Source organism: Miscanthus floridulus, chromosome 3 (genome assembly GCF_019320115.1).
Source record: "Miscanthus floridulus cultivar M001 chromosome 3, ASM1932011v1, whole genome shotgun sequence".
NCBI classification, from domain to species: Eukaryota; Viridiplantae; Streptophyta; class Magnoliopsida; order Poales; family Poaceae; genus Miscanthus; species Miscanthus floridulus.
The window spans coordinates 6644671-6664432 of record NC_089582.1 but is presented as its reverse complement, the minus strand read 5'-3'; the positions used below and the strand labels follow the sequence as shown (position 1 = coordinate 6664432).

Genomic DNA, 19762 nt, shown 5'->3' with positions numbered 1-19762 from the left:
ACACCACGGTCTGACCCAGTGCTTGCTCCACATCGACCCCCTATGCGTGAGCGGCTCGGTTCGAACCAAGATGCTCACAACGTCAGGCCTGGCATGACGATGACATCCACCGAGCGGCGACGAGGGCAGGCGGCACGAGTCCTGGCCGCACCATCAGGGGGAGCGGCGATACGCACCCCAGGCATGGTCGCCGGCCAGACGACCGAAGTCCTAGCCCGGATGGCCCGGGACCATGGGCCTTTGGCCGACGCATCTAGAGAGCATTGTTCCCACAGCACTTCCGACCACCCACTAACATCACCAAGTACACTGGAGAGACGAACCCTGGTATATGGCTCGAAGATTTTCGGCTCGCCTGCCGAGCCGGAGGAGTGGATGATAACTACTTCATCATTCAATACCTCCCCATCTACGTGGGGGAACATGTTCGAGCATGGCTTGAATTCCTCCCACACGACAGCATCCGCGACTGGGCGAACCTCAAGAGGATCTTAGTCGGAAATGTCTAGGGGCTGCCGCAGCCGGGCAGGGGCACACAACCTAGCTATTCCGTTCGGCGCCTCCTCTGCCTGCTGCTCTGCTTTCGGAACCAGACTGCCTCTGGCTACATGGCGTTTCAATCTGGTATGTCTACGTCTGAGCATCTAGCTATGTGGGGGAATCGGATCAATCACAGTAGTATACTAGGTTCGTGCCCGTGCGTTGCCGAATGTTTTTCAATGTGTGCTTTGGAGCGCTCAAAGCATAATACATTATAGAAATACCAGAATAACTTTTTTTTTGACAGGTTGAAGTACAAGATTGAGGCAAATTGCCAAGCTTGTTTGGATAATCTATGAGCATCTTGTTTAAATATTCAACAATAAATCGTGTTAAGACAAGACCAATTAATCAAAATGTACAAGTGGAAAGCATGTTAGGTTTCAAAAACAGTGCCATCAGTACGAGATAGTTCGGATACGATCTCAGTACGAGATAGTATTCCTTCTTGTATTCAGAACTTGGTTGCCAAAGATTTGGCATAGGTTAATATGTAATGGAGAGCTCTTCCATGTTCAAAAAAAAAAGAATCAGCACAAGGAACACACATATATGAAAATGCACAAACACATGGAGTGATATACCTTCATATGACCGTTGAACACAAAGTGTCCAACTTCAAGGTGATAAGCGCTTGCAACGGGCAAATAGGGCTCTTCAGGGATCCAATACGTTAACATCATATATGACTCGTTTGCCTAGTGATACCTGAATCCTTCTTGCACAAAGCTGAAGTAAAATCATATAACTGCTAGTGACAGACAAGTACTTGTCTGAGATCAAAATGAGGCCACTTGTCTGAGTTCAAAATGAGGCACAAGGCAGACGAACAACTCCCATTTATAGTTTCGTTTCATTACTATAACCTTTACTTCTAATGGAATGTACTCTGAGCGATCCAGCGGCAACTAACCACACCCACTTCTTGCCTTGTAAAGCAAATATAGTCATAAGTAAAAATATTAACTGTCTCTCATTTCAGCCCCATTTGAGCAAAGCTTTTTCTTCACACAACGGAGGAGCAAGCTGGCCGACATCATAGATCATTACCATCTTACCATCATTCAGAAACATTGGTCCGGCTTGATAGCTAATCTGCACAAACCAGAAATGATATAGCCAACAGTATTGAAGACAACATGTAGTGTAACTGGTATGAAAACAACAAATTCTGAAAATTAAAGATATGATTAGGTGATCATCATAAAAAATGACAGTGGTGGCATGGTTTCAAGCTGTGACAAAATACCACATGGCAATGAAAATCACAATATAGTAACAAATAATATATCGGTCTCACCTTGGAGGTTTTTCTGTAGTAACCTTTTATTTGAACTATACCAAAGTGACATGTTCTAAATCATGCCAGCACAAAAGTGGCCATATATAGGTTAAACAATAGCAGGGACATATTTTGATTGGAGCAGGCTCATTAAGTAAGCTAAATTGCACAAAGCATCTAACTGGAACAACTATTCTGGATGCTTCAAGGAATAATATAGCCATAAGTGATTAATTTTTTTTAAAAAAAACTCCCTCTAAAACAATGTCCTTCCCTCCCTTTGATCCGGCTCTCCCTCTCTCCATTTCAAAAATTAAGAAAGATAAAAATGGAAGCAGTTAGCTAAAATGGCTAATTTAAGATAAGTAATGAGGTGATAGTACCTTCTCTAAAAACCTTGAGTCACGGTTAATTTGATCAGCAGCTTCTTCTCAATTCAAAAGACAAAGCCATTGATGACAGTTCCAAACTTTATATAGTTTCTGTTAAAATGACAGTGCAGAACTGCAGCTTGTTTTTCCCAACTAACAAGCTAAAGCCATCGGTTGAGAACTACTAACAAAACAAAGGCATAATGAAGCAAGCTGGAGGATATGAGATCGGTACAGATAGATGGCCATACCACATCAACTATAACAATATCAATCTCTTTGGCAAAATTTTCTCTCATCTTCTCGAACTGGCTGTGGTCTGAACAAAAAGAGTAGAGTAGTCAAATTAGCACTATACACGCAATCAATCAATGCAGAATAATACAGAGAATTTGCCAAGAAACCTTCTTCCTGAACTCCCATTCCCTGTAGGCAGTGCATTATTGGATAAGAGACAATTAATATGAGCAAGGTAGAGTAAGCTGATCTCGGAGGTGCGCAGGTGCTGGGATGGGTCCATCTCTGGAGCAGACAAGGCAGCGGGGAGGCGTCTGGTATGGTGGCTTTGCAGCAGAGGCGCAGAACCCGGTGTATGTCATAGCATTGGGTTCGTCTTCGGAGCAGGCAAGGCAACGAGGAGCTGATGAGGCGGTGGCACTTGGATCTGAATGTTCTTGAAGTAGCTTGCCTTGCCAAATCCTTCATAGGGAAGAGCCCGCTTCTTGAGTCATTCATCTACTCAAATAATCACAGTTCATGCTAAACTAACTATTCCCTTGTCTGAACTAAAGATGGCATGCTCAGATCGATGGAAAATAGTTCAATCCCAGATGTATCAACTGTATATGCAAGAAACCTATGATCTAGAGAGATTCGACAACTCCCAATGTGCCCACAATAATCTGTATAATATTTATAAAATAATAAATTTACATGGCTAATCAACAAACACCTTCATTTTGAATAATCAGTAAATAGGAGCAAATAAACAGGGTGCAGAGACTGAAACATAAAATCTACACCCAGAATTATTTTACGAAAGTGGAACTGCATATTTTGAAGTATGAATCATGGAAGTTACCATATTGTACCATTAAATCTTGTTGCATCAAGAGAAAGGGAGCATGTCCATCTCATATGTAAGAACTACAAAGGGTCCATCCCTGCGATGGAACTTTAACCAGACATCTGCCAGCTTTCCTATTTCAGTGAAGGACTGGCAACATCAATTCATTTCCTACTGTGAGATCCAAACAAGCGCAGGCAGCCTCACCTTTTCTCTCAGGAATAGGCTATATAAGTCAACCTGTGGCAACATCAATTCCGAAAAGCTCCCGTACCTATCTTCTGAAATTTGTGATTCCCCTTAATATGACTATATGAGTCAACCTGTTAGCAAAGCTAATAGACAGAATAGGCAAAGTACAGAATCTGAACTGAAATACATTTTGTACAGAAAATAAGTACGAGTGGTAATGTGTAATATGTTTAGTCTGCTTACTTGGCTGAGTTATCAGATAAGCATGCAGTTCCCACAGGACCCATACTGACAGATTATCATCCATCATTGTCACTTACGACAAAAACTCCACCTTTTCCAAGGCTGAAAATAAAGAAAATATATGTAGGGGTCAGAGTATACTTAGAATGTGATAGTGAAGGACCGGAAACGGCGACCAGAGGGGGGGGGGGGGGGGGGGGGTGAATGGGAGCCTCAAATTTCTTTCGAAATCTTCGACCACTGTCCCAACATCAATCCCCAAAAAGCATACACGAAAGACTTGATGACCACGACCCTAGAGAAGGGTGGATGCTCCCTCAGAACACAGCGGGTCACCACAGAGCAAACGGAACACAGATCAAAGCCCAAACGAGCAAACTCCCAAAAGAAAACAGCACTGCTCCTGCAAATATCGGACACGTCCGGTATTATATCGGACACGTCCGGTATTATATCGGACACGTCCGGTATGATATCGGACACGTCCGGGATTTTCAGCAGCAAGCTGACCAAAAGAGAAAAATCCAAAACCCCATCAAACGGTGTCCAAAAATCATGAAATTTTAACCATAGCTCTTTAGACACCAAGGGAAGGTCTCCACAAAATTTCAGCTCAAAACTCCAAAGTGAGAAATATCGGACACGTCCGGTATGATATCGGACACGTCCGGGATTTTCAGCAGCAAGCTGACCAAAAGAGAAAAATCCAAAACCCCATCAAACGGTGTCCAAAAATCATGAAATTTTAACCATAGCTCTTTAGACACCAAGGGAAGGTCTCCACAAAATTTCAGCTCAAAACTCCAAAGTGAGAAATATCGGACACGTCCGGTATGATATCGGACACGTCCGGTATGAACGAGCAGTTTCTCGGGAAAAATTAAATCAAGCCATAACTTGATCAAATCAACTCCAAATGACTTGAAATTTTGCACAAGAGTTCACAAGCGAGTAGAAAGGCAACCTCTAAAAGATCATAGCCCGAGACAAACTCTAACTCCGTGAATCGAAGGAATTGAAGAAAACCTCAAAGAAATAGGTCAAGAACTAAAATTGTCCGGATCTGCGATCTCGTGAGGAATTAGTGGATTTCCTTCGGTGGAAAGCTTCTACTCATGTCACTGATCGATCCAAGGCAACAAGAACGAACCAAAACCATCCCAAATCGAAGAAACGAGAGGGGAAACAAGAAGGGACAAAAGGAGCTCGTGAAGAACACCAAAATCACATCAAGAACACAACTAAATCATGAATCCCGGAGGACATACGGTGGTTACGGCCACCGATTCCTTCAAAACCAAGTCACAATTTGAGTTGTGGACCTCTCTCATACATGGAAGCAAACTAGAGGAAGAAACCCTAAAGGAGAAAATGAAAACTAGAGGAGGTGAGGGAGATGGGGGCTCCCTCATCCTATTTAACAGGGCTATTACACATTCCCAGTTTTGCCCCTGGATACAAATGAGTTGAACCGCTAAGCCCAAGGGCGTTGTTGTCCAACCCGGTGTAATCTTGATCCGACGGCCACCGCGCCTTCTCACCGGTAGCTTCGCCTCGACGCGAACTCCCCGATGCCGCCACGTGCCGTCCGTCCCTCCTCGGAACCTCCGCCCGGGTTTTGAGGCCCAAACCCGTAAACCGTCCATCCGATGGTTTTGAGGCCCAAACCATCAAACCGTCCGCGAGTAGCGTACTCCATACGCGTCCCCCGCCATCCGACGCGTGTCACCGCCGTCCTCGACCGGCCGGCCCGCCAAGTCCTCCTGAGCCTCGCTCGACTCACGCGTCCGCCGTCTTGACCCGGTCAACACCGTCACTCCATGTCTTCTTGCACTTGTCGATGTCCCAAGTGTCAGCCACCATGGCTAGTCACCCGGCCTCTGGGTCCCTCGGTCCAAGCCTCACGTCCGTCCTTCACCGCTCCCGGTCTGTCGGCACGGCACGTCCTCCTTGACCTTCACCTCGCCGTCGACCACCGCATCCGAGCTCCACACCTGCACAACACAAGCCAAAAGACATGTCGCACACATAGCTTTCGCCATGGTAGGGTTAGTCACCACTCAACCTACTTCGTGGATCACATTGACAATCACTCATCACAAAACGAACACACAAGGGTACTTGTCAACCTTGTGTTCACAATCTCCCCCTTGATGAGTGCATTGTCAACACCAATACACGAACAGCTTGAGCAAAAGAAAAAGAAGAAGAAGAGAAAAGAAAGAACTCACCCAAATGACCAAGAGCCAAAGAAAAGCCAAAAACTGGGTCATTTGAAGGTGAGCAAAACTTGGTCCCCAAAGACATGGGCAACGGCTCGATGCAACCAAGTAAAACAAAACTAGCCCTCAAGAAGAGGCAACGGGCTCAACGCCACTAGCAAAGCTCGAAAAGCCGAAAAACTGCTAGACCCTCCAGAAGAGGCAAAGGCTCAACACATCTAGCAAAACACCTCAAATGCAAAACTGCTAGACCCTCCAGAAGAGGCAAAGGCTCAACACATCTAGCAAAACACCTCAAATGCAACTCCCGCTGAACAAGTGCAATCTCTCTCAAATGAATGCATATCGCTCAACTTTAGGTGACATTGACATTGTGAGTGTGGAAACTTCTCCCCCTTGTTGACACATGCACTTATCAAGCTAGAGCCCAAAGATTGCATCTTCCCCTCAAATTATGCTATGAATGCAGAAATGCACGAATGCAGAAGCTTCAAGATTATAGTAAGTAGATTGAAAAGAGGCTCTAGTTGATGCTGTCATGTATATATAGCAACACATACAAGTGCTAGCAAATGCTCAAAGTGACCAAATGAGACGAAATATGGCATTTAAGCAATTTTGATCAAATTTGAGCAATTTTAAAAGAGGGTTCACCACCAAAGGAGCACATAGCAGAAATAGACAGGAGATCGACCTTGTGCTACACATGTATGCAAAGTGAACTACCCCAAACAAGGTTCACACATCATGTCATGAGACAAACTTGTGGTTTGATCAAATTTTAGACACCAATTGAAATTTATCAGAGTTATGCAGCTTATTACCAAAGTTTGTCAGACAAGTGTGTGCGGGAGGTTATCTGTGCCACCAAAACCTGACTTAGCGACCATGTCAAGCCTATGCCAAAAGCAATCAGAAGCTTAAGACAATGATCTCGGTATCCATTACAGAGCTCAAGTTCACCAATAAGTGCAATTTGGAGCTGTCTCGATACTCTGACATAGGATAGTACAGACCCATCCCGATCTTTTCAATTCACTTAGTTTGATTTTCAAGTTTTAGCACAAATTCAAGTTTCTCAAGCAAGTGTGTAACTCAAAGTATGAGCCGTAGCAACTAAGCATATACATGAAGCAAGAAAAAGATCTCAACACATTCTACACATGCTAGTGCCACAAGTAGTGGTGAACACATTTCATGTTTCAACAAGTTTTAATCAAGTTCACAGTTTGGAAAATAAGCTTAGCTCATAACATGCATCAATTGATCAAGAGGAGCCTAAGCCAAAAGCACATCATGTATATCCATAACATCCCCAACAAGAGCATAGTGTCAATCTAGCTACTATAAGGATGAAGCTCAGGATGCAATATGATACATGATGATATGATATGCAAGTATGATATAAAAACACAAACAAAGACTAAACTACAAAGAAAAGCAAAACTAGAATACAACAACCAAAGTTCCCCTCCTCTAAAAAGGGAAACAAACTCCAAGCTCCCCTCGCAAGCGAGCAAACTGGGCTTGGTCAAGTGGTTTGGTGAAGATATCTGCGAGCTGGTTTTGGGTATTAATGTGTTGCAGATCAATATCACCTTTCTCATAGTGGTCACGCAAGAAGTGAAAGCGGACTTCTATGTGCTTTGTCTTTGAGTGAAGGACTGGGTTTTTGGCTACACTTATGGCACTGGTGCTGTCACAAAACAAAGGCACTCGCCTAAACTCTAACCCAAAGTCTCTCAGAGTAGCTATCATCCAAAGCAACTGGGAACAACAAGCAGCAGCAGCAACATACTCAGCTTCTGTGGTGGATTGGGCAACGCTAGACTGCTTGCGAGAAGACCAAGACACAAGAGAAGATCCAAGAAACTGACAAGTCCCCGAAGTGGACTTCCTCTCAACACGACAACCAGCATAATCCGCATCAGAATACCCACAAAGAGAAAGGGAGGAGGAAGCTGAAAACCAAAGACCAAACTCGGGTGTGAAACGAAGGTACCTGAGGATCCGCTTGATGGCTTGACGATGAGACGTGCGCGGAGAAGACTGAAAACACGCGCACAAGCAGACTGCGAATTGGATGTCCGGTCTCGTCGCCGTTAGGTACAGCAGGGACCCGATCATGCTTCGATATTCCTTCTGGTCCACGGCTTCTCCCTCCTTGTCCTCATCCAGGGCCGTCGTGGTTGACATGGGCATCGAAAGAGGCTTGGCCTCACCCATATCAAATTTCTTGAGCACGTCCTTGGTGTACTTGCCTTGGTGCACGAACGTCCCCTCACGAGTTTGCTTGATTTGCAGCCCAAGGAAGAAAGTCAATTCGCCCATCATGCTCATCTCAAATTCCCTGCTCATAGTATCTGAAAACTTGGCAACAAGAGCATGAGAAGAGCCACCAAAGATTATATCATCCACGTATATCTGAACCAAAAGGATGTCTGTGCCTTGCTTGAGGAGGAACAAAGTCTTATCTACGGAACCCATCCTAAAACCCTTATCAAGCAAGAAAGCTTTCAAACGCTCATACCAGGCTCTCGGGGCTTGTTTCAAACCATACAAGGCTTTGTGGAGTTTAAAAACATGGTTTGGGTACTTTGGATTTTCAAAGCCAGGGGGTTGCCTCACATAAACCTCTTCCTCTATGTACCCATTCAAGAAGGCGCTCTTTACATCCATCTGATACAGCTTGAACCCTTTCGAAGCTGCAAATGCTAAAAGAATCCTAATGGCTTCTAGACGGGCAACAGGAGCAAAGGTTTCTTCATAGTCTATTCCCTCTTTTTGGCAAAAACCCTGAGCCACTAATCTCGCCTTGTTTCTCACCACCACCCCATCCTCACTCTGCTTGTTCTTGTAAACCCACTTTGTACCTATGGGGTGGCACTCTGGTGGAGGTGGAACTAAAACCCACACTTGGTTCCGCTCAAAGTTCTCTAACTCCTCGTGCATAGCATTAACCCAATCGGCATTAGATAGTGCGTGTCCAATATCTCGAGGCTCAAAAGAAGCTACGAAAGCAGAATGAGCGAAATGGGAAATATGATAAGACTTGGAACGCGTTACCCTTTCGTCGATGTCGCCAATCATGGTCTGAGGAGGATGGCGTCATTGGATATGTCGAGGTGCACCCAAAGATGAAGTCGCCTCCCCCTCATCCACAGCTGGGGCCTCCTCAGTCGATTGAGGAAGCGGCTCGCACGGACCCCATGAAGTAGAGGTGGAGGGCTCGGGGCCATGAGCCGAGGTGGTCGAAGCTGGCTCGATCGGGGCAGCCGGTTGAGATGGCTTGGGATCATCCCAATCGACGTCATCGTCATCCTCAACGAAAATGCTATCACCCATCTCTTCATCACCTGCACGTTCAAAGACCGAAATAGAAGAGGGCATGGTTTCGTCGAAGGTGACTTCACAAGTCTCCACGACACGGTTAGTCTCAAGATTAAGCACACGGTACGCATGTGAATGAGAAGCGTAACCGAGAAATATACCGTCCGAAGATCTAGATTCAAACTTGTCAAGATTACCTTGCTTAAGAATGAAGCACCTACAACCGAAGACTCGAAAATGACTCACCTTGGGTGGACGCCCAAACCGCAATTCGTAGGATGTCTTCTTTAAGAAAGCACGAAGAAAAATGCGGTTTGAAACATGGCAGGTGGTGTTGATGGCTTCGGCCCAGTAACGCCTAGGAGTCCTATGCTCATCGAGCATCGTCCTGGCCATTTCAACCAAAGTCTGATTTTTGCGCTCAACAACACCATTCTGCTGAGGGACATAGGGCGAAGAAAACTGATGTTCAAGACCCAAGGAAGCACAAAAGGTGTCAAACTGAGAGTTTTTGAACTCAGTGCCATTGTCACTGCGGATAGCTCGTATGGCATTCTTTGGTAACTTAGTTTGCAACCTCAAGATCAAGTCACGAGCATGAGAAAACGCTTTGTCCTTGCCCTCCATGAAAAACACCCAAGAATAACGAGAAAAATCATCCACGATCACTAGAACGTACCACTTCCCTCCCTCTGACCGAACCCGAGCCGGACCAACAGTGTCCATATGGAGTAGCTCACCGGGTCTCGTGGTCATGACCTGAGTCACTGGAGGATGGGAAGCAGCCACCATCTTTCCGTGGCGACAGGGATGGCATACCAGATCCTTCTCAAACTTAAGTTTGGGCAATCCTCGGATCATGTCAAGAGAACTCAACCTCACTAGGAGATCGAAGCTCAAGTGACCAAGTCTCCTATGCCACTTCCACAAATCAGAAGAAGATCCAGCAACCAAACAGCGAGAAGAACCGAAAGACTGAGAGAAATCAGCTCTGAAAACTCGGCCAAAAGGAACGATCTGACAAACTAGATGTCCCTGAGAATCGAGCACACGAGAAAGTCCAGTCTTAAAGCGCACCTCAAACCCATCTTGAAGGAGTTGCGAAACAGAGAGCAAATTAAAATGCAGGCTTGAAACCAAAGCAACGTCCTTCAAGATAAAAGACTCATTGACCCGAATGGTCCCACGAGACAGCACCTTACCTTTGCTATTGTCCCCAAATGTGATGTACTCCTTGTATTGCATGGGGTCGAGGCTGGAGAACCATTTGGAACTTCCGGTCATGTGGCGCGAACAGCCGGAATCAACAAGCCACGTGTTCTCCAGGCCTCCGCTCTGCATCAATAGAAAGACAGGGGGTGAGCAAATGGCACAACACTGGGGTTAGTGAAATGAGGAGAATACCAGTGTTGAGTCATTTGCCCTGGAAAAGTGTTAGGAAAAACACCATACATGCCATGTCCCATTGGAGAGAAGCGATCACCACGTGGGGGAAAACGTGGTCCGCTAGGAGTGTGGGACTGAAAGCCACGGTCGCGAGGTCCAGAGTCATATAGATCATGACTTGGGCCACGCCGGGCACGACCACCACGTGGTCTCGCCACCTGAGGCCTAGCACCTTGAGGCATTGCACCTCTAGGCCTAACACTGTGCCTCTGAATAGGCGGTACATGTACGCCATGGGGAGGACGGTACATGTTCCGGTTGTTCAGCTCGTACTCACGCCGCTCATCTCTCTTCCTCCTAAAGCAAAACTCAGCCAAATGACCATCTCTATGGCAATAGTCACAGTGGTACCTCACCTCTCTCTTGGATGGTGGTTGACTCACTCTCTTGTGGATGTGGTTTACTCTCTGAGGCTTTTTGGCTTTAGGAAGGGGTGCACTAGAGATGTTGGGTAGAGTATCGAGTGAGTTCCGAAAGTGGTTCGGTTTGGGAACCCAAACTTGCTTGGATGGTGGAGCTTTTGGTGGTTCTTCAAACACACCATCTTTGATCATAGGCTTGGTAGACTCTGGTGGAGGGATCCTGATCAATTTGGGAGTGTTGGTGGGTTTCTCACTTGGGTTCAAACCACTATGTTCACCAACCTTGCCATAGACATGCTCACCCTTCCCACCTATAGCAAAGCCTACTCCCGATGAGTCAGTTCCCCGCCTGAACTGGCTCACCATCATGCCCAACTGGGGCTCACTGCACGACACCCAGCTCAAGATGGACCAAAGTTGTGTGTTTTCTTCCTCGGTTCCCATCTTGTCATGCCTGTAGGACTCAAGCTCCAACACCAAAGCTTCACATCGAACACATGTAGTGGTGATGCTATCTAAGTTGGCCTTCTCAAACTCAGCAAGTTTGGCAACCTTCTCTGCCAACTCAGATTGCAAGCCTGAGCAGGACTTGCACGCACCGAGCAACCCAGAACGAGACTTCAACTCATCACATTCATCAAGCAAAACAGCATACTTGGATTGCAAGTCAGAGAGGTTAGACATGTGTATAGCGCACTCATCGCACTCCTCCTCCTCTGACACCACTACACCACTCTTGGCAAGCTCCAACTCCTTCAAAGCAACCTCTAGCTGGTCCTTAAACTCTTTTCTCTCGCGGGCAGCACGCTTAAGCAACTTATCTTGACTCATCAATGTATCATTCATAGTATCAAGCTCAAGCATAAGTGTGTCAAGTGTGGGCGGTACCTCGTTTTCGTCGTCGTCGACGTCGACGTCCTTTTTGAGCTTTGCTCCACCGTCAACCGCCATAGTGCAAAACCCACCATGGTTTGCACCGGCGACAAAGCAGAGACCGTTGAGCTTGTCCTCGCGCTTCTTCTTGGACTCATCGTCGAGGGACAAGAAGAGTGATCATCGTCGGAGTCGTCGTCGAGGTCGCTGAGGGAGGCGAGGAAGGCGCGTTCTTGAGCTTTGGCCTTCCTGCGGTACGCCTTCTTGATCGCCTCCTTGTCGAAACCGCCCTTGGCCTTGTGCTTGCCAGAGGTGTAGTCGCGCTTATCCTTGCGCTTGTCGGAGTCGTACTTGTTGATGAAGGGCTTCTTCTTGGGGCAGTGCGCGACGAAGTGGTCCGGATCTCCACATCCATAGCATCCCTCCTTCGGGCCACCACTGCGTCGGCGATTCAAACGGTTGTTGTGAAACCGAGAGAACCGACTGATGACGAGTGCCAACTCATCATCCCCAAGAGACTCCAGCTGCTCCTCTGTGACTGACATCAAGCACGACAAAGAGAAAGAAGCTTGTGAAGGGTTAGTCAATGAACTTGAACCACTACCTGAGACCAAAGCCATGGTTGGTGCAGAGGGATTCTTGAGCTTGGCTTGGGTTTGGTAGTCGATCTCTGTGGACTTGAGCTTGTTGAAAAGCTCGTCAACAGTGAGGGTGTCGTAGTTGGCGGACTCGATGATCGCCGACACCTTCACATCCCATACCTTTCGATCAAGGGCATAGAGAAGCTTGAGCGCCCTCTCATGATCACTATAAGGTAGGTTGGCCTTGTTCGCTTTCATTTTGTTGACGATAGTCTGAAAGCGGGAAAACATGGCATCGATGGACTCGCCATCAAGCTGAGAGAAGTTCTCGTACTCGCGCTTGTACGTCTCATAGAGTCTGGTCTTGACCTGTGCGGTCCCCTCGTGATAGCTCTGAAGCCTCACCCAGATCTCTCGAGCTGTAGTACAATCGGAGACACGCTCGAACTCAGAAAGCGAAAGACTCGAGAAAAGCAAACTGCGAGCTTTGCTATTTACGTTGTGCCGATCCTTGTGATCCTGGGTGGTACGGGTCGCGGTAGAGAGCACAACGTAAGTAGCATCCTCGCAAATTTCCCAGACGAGCCAATCAATCCCCAGGAGATGCGCAGACATGCGGATCTTCCAATAAGGATAGTTTGACCCATCGAAGTGCGGTGGTTTGCCAGAACCACGCTCCATGTCACCTTCGTGGATCACGGACCGATTAAGGTGGAATGATCCTTAACCGGCTCTGATACCAATTGAAGGACCGGAAACGGCGACCAGAGGGGGGGTGAATGGGAGCCTTAAATTTCTTTCGAAATCTTCGATCACTGTTCCAACATCAATCCCCAAAAAGCATACACGAAAGACTTGATGACCACGACCCTAGAGAAGGGTGGATGCTCCCTCAGAACACAGCGGGTCACCACAGAGCAAACGGAACACAGATCAAAGCCCAAACGAGCAAACTCCCAAAAGAAAACAGCACTGCTCCTACAAATATCGGACACGTCCGGTATTATATCGGACACGTCCGGTATTTTCCGGACACGTCCGGTATGATATCGGACACGTCCGAGATTTTCAGCAGCAAGCTGACCAAAAGAGAAAAATCCAAAACCCCATCAAACAGTGTCCAAAAATCATGAAATTTTAACCATAGCTCTTTAGACACCAAGGGAAGGTCTCCACAAAATTTCAGCTCAAAACTCCAAAGTGAGAAATATCGGACACGTCCGGTATGATATCGGACACGTCCGGGATTTTCAGCAGCAAGCTGACCAAAAGAGAAAAATCCAAAACCCCATCAAACGGTGTCCAAAAATCATGAAATTTTAACCATAGCTCTTTAGACACCAAGGGATGGTCTCCACAAAATTTCAGCTCAAAACTCCAAAGTGAGAAATATCGGACACGTCCGGTATGATATCGGACACGTCCGGTATGAACGAGCAGTTTCTCGGGAAAAATTAAATCAAGCCATAACTTGATCAAATCAACTCCAAATGACTTGAAATTTTGCACAAGAGTTCACAAGCGAGTAGAAAGGCAACCTCTAAAAGATCATAGCCCGAGACAAACTCTAACTCCGTGAATCGAAGGAATTGAAGAAAACCCCAAAGAAATAGGTCAAGAACTAAAATTGCCCGGATCTGCGATCTCGTGAGGAATTAGTGGATTTCCTTCGGTGGAAAGCTTCTACTCATGTCACTGATCGATCCAAGGCAACAAGAACGAACCAAAACCATCCCAAATCGAAGAAACGAGAGGGGAAACAAGAAGGGACAAAAGGAGCTCGTGAAGAACACCAAAATCACATCAAGAACACAACTAAATCATGAATCCCGGAGGACATACGGTGGTTACGGCCACCGATTCCTTCAAAACCAAGTCACAATTTGAGTTGTGGACCTCTCTCATACATGGAAGCAAACTAGAGGAAGAAACCCTAAAGGAGAAAATGAAAACTAGAGGAGGTGAGGGAGATGGGGGCTCCCTCATCCTATTTAACAGGGCTATTACACATTCCCAGTTTTGCCCCTGGATACAAATGAGTTGAACCGCTAAGCCCAAGGGCGTTGTTGTCCAACCCGGTGTAATCTTGATCCGACGGCCACCGCGCCTTCTCACCGGTAGCTTCGCCTCGACGCGAACTCCCCGATGCCGCCACGTGCCGTCCGTCCCTCCTCGGAACCTCCGCCCGGGTTTTGAGGCCCAAACCCGTAAACCGTCCATCCGATGGTTTTGAGGCCCAAACCATCAAACCGTCCGCGAGTAGCGTACTCCATACGCGTCCCCCGCCATCCGACGCGTGTCACCGCCGTCCTCGACCGGCCGGCCCGCCAAGTCCTCCTGAGCCTCGCTCGACTCACGCGTCCGCCGTCTTGACCCGGTCAACACCGTCACTCCATGTCTTCTTGCACTTGTCGATGTCCCAAGTGTCAGCCACCATGGCTAGTCACCCGGCCTCTGGGTCCCTCGGTCCAAGCCTCACGTTCGTCCTTCACCGCTCCTGGTCTGTCGGCACGGCACGTCCTCCTTGACCTTCACCTCGCCGTCGACCACCGCATCCGAGCTCCACACCTGCACAACACAAGCCAAAAGACATGTCGCACACATAGCTTTCGCCATGGTAGGGTTAGTCACCACTCAACCTACTTCGTGGATCACATTGACAATCACTCATCACAAAACGAACACACAAGGGTACTTGTCAACCTTGTGTTCGCAGATAGGAATCGGTATTAGCGAAAATGTGTGAGATTTGTAAAAACCTCTTTGATATTTCCCTTACTCCTCCAGTAATAAGATTGGTGTAAAATGCATCCCATGTGCACCAGCCAAACAAGTTTAGCATGTATAGTATAGCATCTGCAACAAGTTGAAAGTTCAAAACTCGAAACAGAAAGCAACAGAAATTCAGATGCCATTTCTCCAAGTAACATCTCAATACCGTGACTAATGGTAATTTCAGATTACTATATATAGTGCATATACCAAATCTCCACATTTTTAAATAAAATATCTAAAACACCATCAGAATACTTTGATTGCATTGCAAGGAAATAAGGTACATGTGAGGAACCAACTGCAGGTGGGGTAACAGAATATATATTGAAATGGCTTAACCCGGTCAGCAATAATAGTTAGTTCAGTGTAAATATAATTTCCTCAAAACTGAACAACACAGAAGCACAGAAGTATTCCACATATTTAGCCTAGTTGCTTTGCTGGAGCCCTTAACCAGTAAAGGGCACAAAAGAATTTCACCAAACACACGCGGAGCACACATGGTGACTTCCGCTAGAGAGAGAAAGTGGGAGGGAGAGAGAAGCGGCACGGGCCGTGGAAGCACAACGGCCGGGTTGGAACCTGAACGAGGTGCGCGACAGGATGTACCTTGTGCCGGCGACGCGGTGCTTCAAGGGGACGACGCCGGCGGGGAAGACATTCACCGCACTGCTTTGACGGCGGTTGACGAGCCTGCCGCCGATCTCTTGTGGACACAGCAAGACGGCGAAGGCGATGAATGGCGACGCGCTATGGCGAAGCACAGCCAGTGCGCGAGGGAGGGTGCGAGGGCGGCGGCCGATGCGAGGGGGAGGTCGCCTGGCGAGGGCGGGCGCTATGGCGAGCACGCGGGATTTAGAGCGGAGGATTGATAGATTGATTCTCTTTCCTTTTGTGTTGGGGGGCGAGGGAGTGCGAGACCGGGGGCACCGCGGGATTGATGATTGATTCTCTTTCTTTCTGTGTTGGAGCCAGGCGCGGGGGAGCCGGGAGCGTCGCGCGGGAGGCAAGGGAGCGAGCGCAGTATCGCAGGTTCGGCAGACCGACGACCGAGAGATTTTGTCACACAATAACGTTGTCCACCTTTTACTCTTTTTAGTTGCGAGAGAAGTTATACTGTTATACTGTATACTATATAACAGTATGTTCTTATCTGTGTACTATACTACTGTTTGAAAAAACATATACAGATAGTTCTTTTTTTTCTTTTCTTTTTTTTGTCGTGTACTGCAGTTTCATGCATCCAACACAGTCCATTTTCACTAACTATAGTCTGTTTTAACCAACTTCCATGGCATCAATCAATCAAGCAAGCAAGCAAATGAGGGCAAGAAAATGTGCTGAGTTAATCCGACATCAGGGAACCGGTGCGTGGCAAGAAATATGAATTTACAGCGACTTAGAATGTTTGCATCATCTACTAGAAACCGCCACTGCTAACCAGAACTCGTAAAAAGAAGTTCCAAGATCATTGTCCACTGCTAACCAAGACACCTGAAAAGTAATTCCAAGTGGAATACGGTTTAAGCATCTGATAGGCCAAGGCCTTTTAAAATATTCTCAAGTTGCATTCCACCTTCTTTCCCTGCCGTTGGTTTATCACACCAACCTTCATTCTTTGTTTTTCCACACGACTTTGAACGCACCTCGTCCTACTTTTCTCTACTCGGTGCTTGTTGTCCTATTATATCCAAATGTGTAATCAAGTGCAGACTCTCATCGTTAAATTGAGGGACTGGCCTACCTCTTTTTCCCCTGCAGAGACCAATTATTGGACTTGCCTACCTGTTTTCCCCTTTCAAAGTCTTTGATATCACTGCATTCTCTTCAAGTTCTTATCTTGCCTCGCTGTATGATTTGGACTCGAGATATCTCTACATGATCAAGTCTGAGGTATGATCCTATGGTTGCTAAGCTAAATCTTTGCTTCTGATCCAAAGTTCATATGTTTAGTCTCACATGTATGCTGTTATATGTTGAATTTTTATGAGGAGGTAAGGGATACTATGGATCATTGAATCCTGATGGCGGAGATTGTCAGCTCTGCACTTGTCCATGAGACAGTCAGCCAACTCCTATCCAATCTGGTTCAGAAATATGAGTACAAAGAGGAATCAAGAGCCAACAGAAACTTGGAGAGGCTAGAGATGTCACACATCAGACTGGAGGCTGCTCTTGAGACATCAGAGAAGTGGCAGATCACTGATGCATCCTTGCTGCGTTGGCGCAGGAAGCTGAAGCGTGCTGCTCAAGAGTCTGATGACACACTGCATAAATGCAAGCAGAGGATTCTCGAAGACGAACATACAGAGAAGGAGGTGAGAAACTCCTCATTTCCTGTACGTATAGCGCATACTACCAGGTCGTTTGTTTTCTCCATCGTTAGCTCCAACAAAGACGAGTCGAGCAGTTCTGCTGTTCGAAGATTTGAGTGGTTCGCAGATGGTGCTAGCGAGTTTCTCAGATTACTAGAGCTTGGTGGCAGGCCACGCTACCACATGCCCTTTGACCCTCTTGTTAGGCATCTTCTGAATGGCAAGAAACTACAGGACAGAATCATTCAGGCAAACAAGCGTCCTTTGTTTCTACAGTTGGTGGCCTATATTAATGCAGGCTATGGAATAGAGGCTAAATTCATCTTGATGCAGACAGATGATAATGCATCGAGTACTGACATAGTAGGGATGGCAATTCAGTGCCTACAGCTGTATGCTCCTCTTTTCAATTTCAAGTCTGCAGTTGAAACCGTTAAGAATAAACTTGTGCAACTACCTACAGAAGATTTCTCATGGGTGCAAATGTTGATACACATAACAAAGAACATTGGGATAATCTTCACAGGTTTGGCACAGATTGGTTTCGCCCAAACCCACTATGTTGCAAGCAGCATGATCAGCACAAGCTCTGTCATGGTAGTAGAAAGTCAAAGAAGTCAAGATCACCAGATGTTTTTCTGGAACCAGTTATTGAAGTACATCTGTAGTGCCATGTCTCAGTCTTGGACTGCGACCAACATAGGTCCTTACTGCCTGAAACCAAAAATTCTCTACAAGATTCTCCATACCTGAAAGTTGGACTTCTATTTACCCCCCATGGATGTTTAGAAGACATCCTACTTGTGGATAGAACTCCCACAGCCGGCTTGCATTCCTGTTCGACCTCTTCACAAGCCGCCAGCACTAGTCCTGTGAGGATACCTACTGCGGCTGCACCAAAAAAGATGACTCCAAAGAGAAGGCTACATATTGGATGAATGACTTTATCTGTGATGAGATGTAAACTCATGCTTTATTTCATATGAGATGGAACTCCTTTTGTGACATGAACTTGTTTAGGCTAAATTCGTGGATTTCTGAGATGAACTCATGTGTGCTTAATATTGTGTGATATGCCTAGAATTTTAATCTATTACGTGTCCCAGCACTGGTCATTTGTGTGCATTTTTATCTATTTTTGTGTGAATTTTTACTGTATTTTAACGCCAGCCAACATGCCCAGGCATGCCCAGGCGGCGGCCAGCCCGCCCAGCGAGCCAGCATGCACCGGCGGCGGCCAACCAACGACCCAAACCGAGCCCAGCGCCTGTATGCAAGGCCACAAGGGCAAAATCGTCTTTACAGCGGCCAAATACATGTACAGAGATTTAAAAAGAGAGAAAATACATATAATGGCAAGAAAACCAAGTGTCTCATGTGTGGGATCTATTTTTGCGAAGTCGACGATTAGAGTTCCAAAACTGCGAAGCGCGACGATTGCAGTCCCAAATATGTAATTTTCTCCGGACAACTGGAAGAGATCATGCTGCCAAAGGCAATAGATTACTTCTGCAAGAATGATGAAGCGGCAGTCTACCAAATGCTTTGGAAATTAAAACATGGCGCTGCATATATTCAGGTTGAGAAGGCAAGCATGAGAACAAGCATGAGAACTTCTCAGGGACCTAGGAAAGGAAAGATGTTGCAATGGCATGATCAGGAGATAGGGAGGCAAACAAGTACGATCTTTCAATTCTTCAACCTGTGGGTTGCAAATGCGCCTGTCCAGCTGCTGGGCACAATTGTGGACTGGATTCAGAAAGAAAAGGAATCTAGAAAAAGAAAAGAGAAATAGAAAAGGCTTCACGGGCTCATTCTCCTCCTCTCCCCTTCGGCCCGTGGCGCGCCCGCCTCCCTCCCCACGCTGGGCCAGCACCAGCCCAGCTCATCATCGCGTGCGCACGCCTACTCCTCCCCTTCTCTCCCACGTTGGGCCACGGCCACGGCCCAGCCGCACACGCACCCCGCACCCCGCACCCCGCTCCCTCTCCTCTCTCACTCGATGACGCGTGGGGCCGCCTTGTCATCACCGTCGTCTACCTCCACCACCGGCGAGAATACCGCGTCGCCTCGGCCGCACCACCGCCCGCTCCGCCCCTGCGGAATGGATAAGGACGCGGGCAAACTCCCAAAGCTTCCCGGCCCTGCTGCTCTCCCTCTCTCT

General features: G+C 47.0%; 1 protein-coding gene across 1 annotated transcript; it reads left to right on the top strand.

Moving 5' to 3' along the window:
* Nucleotides 1-508: 508 nt before the first annotated feature.
* LOC136541294 (uncharacterized) lies at nt 509-18691 on the top strand. Its single transcript, XM_066533109.1, has 3 exons — nt 509-624; nt 16259-17176; nt 17278-18691. The coding sequence occupies exon 3, from the start codon at nt 17308-17310 to the stop codon at nt 18349-18351; it is 1044 nt and encodes a 347-aa protein (XP_066389206.1). The 5' UTR covers nt 509-624; nt 16259-17176; nt 17278-17307; the 3' UTR covers nt 18352-18691.
* Nucleotides 18692-19762: the final 1071 nt, after the last annotated feature.

Bases quoted from the DNA above. Each gene is read 5' to 3' on its own strand.
- LOC136541294 (XM_066533109.1), top strand. From the start codon at position 17,308: ATGGCGGAGATTGTCAGCTCTGCACTTGTCCATGAGACAGTCAGCCAA.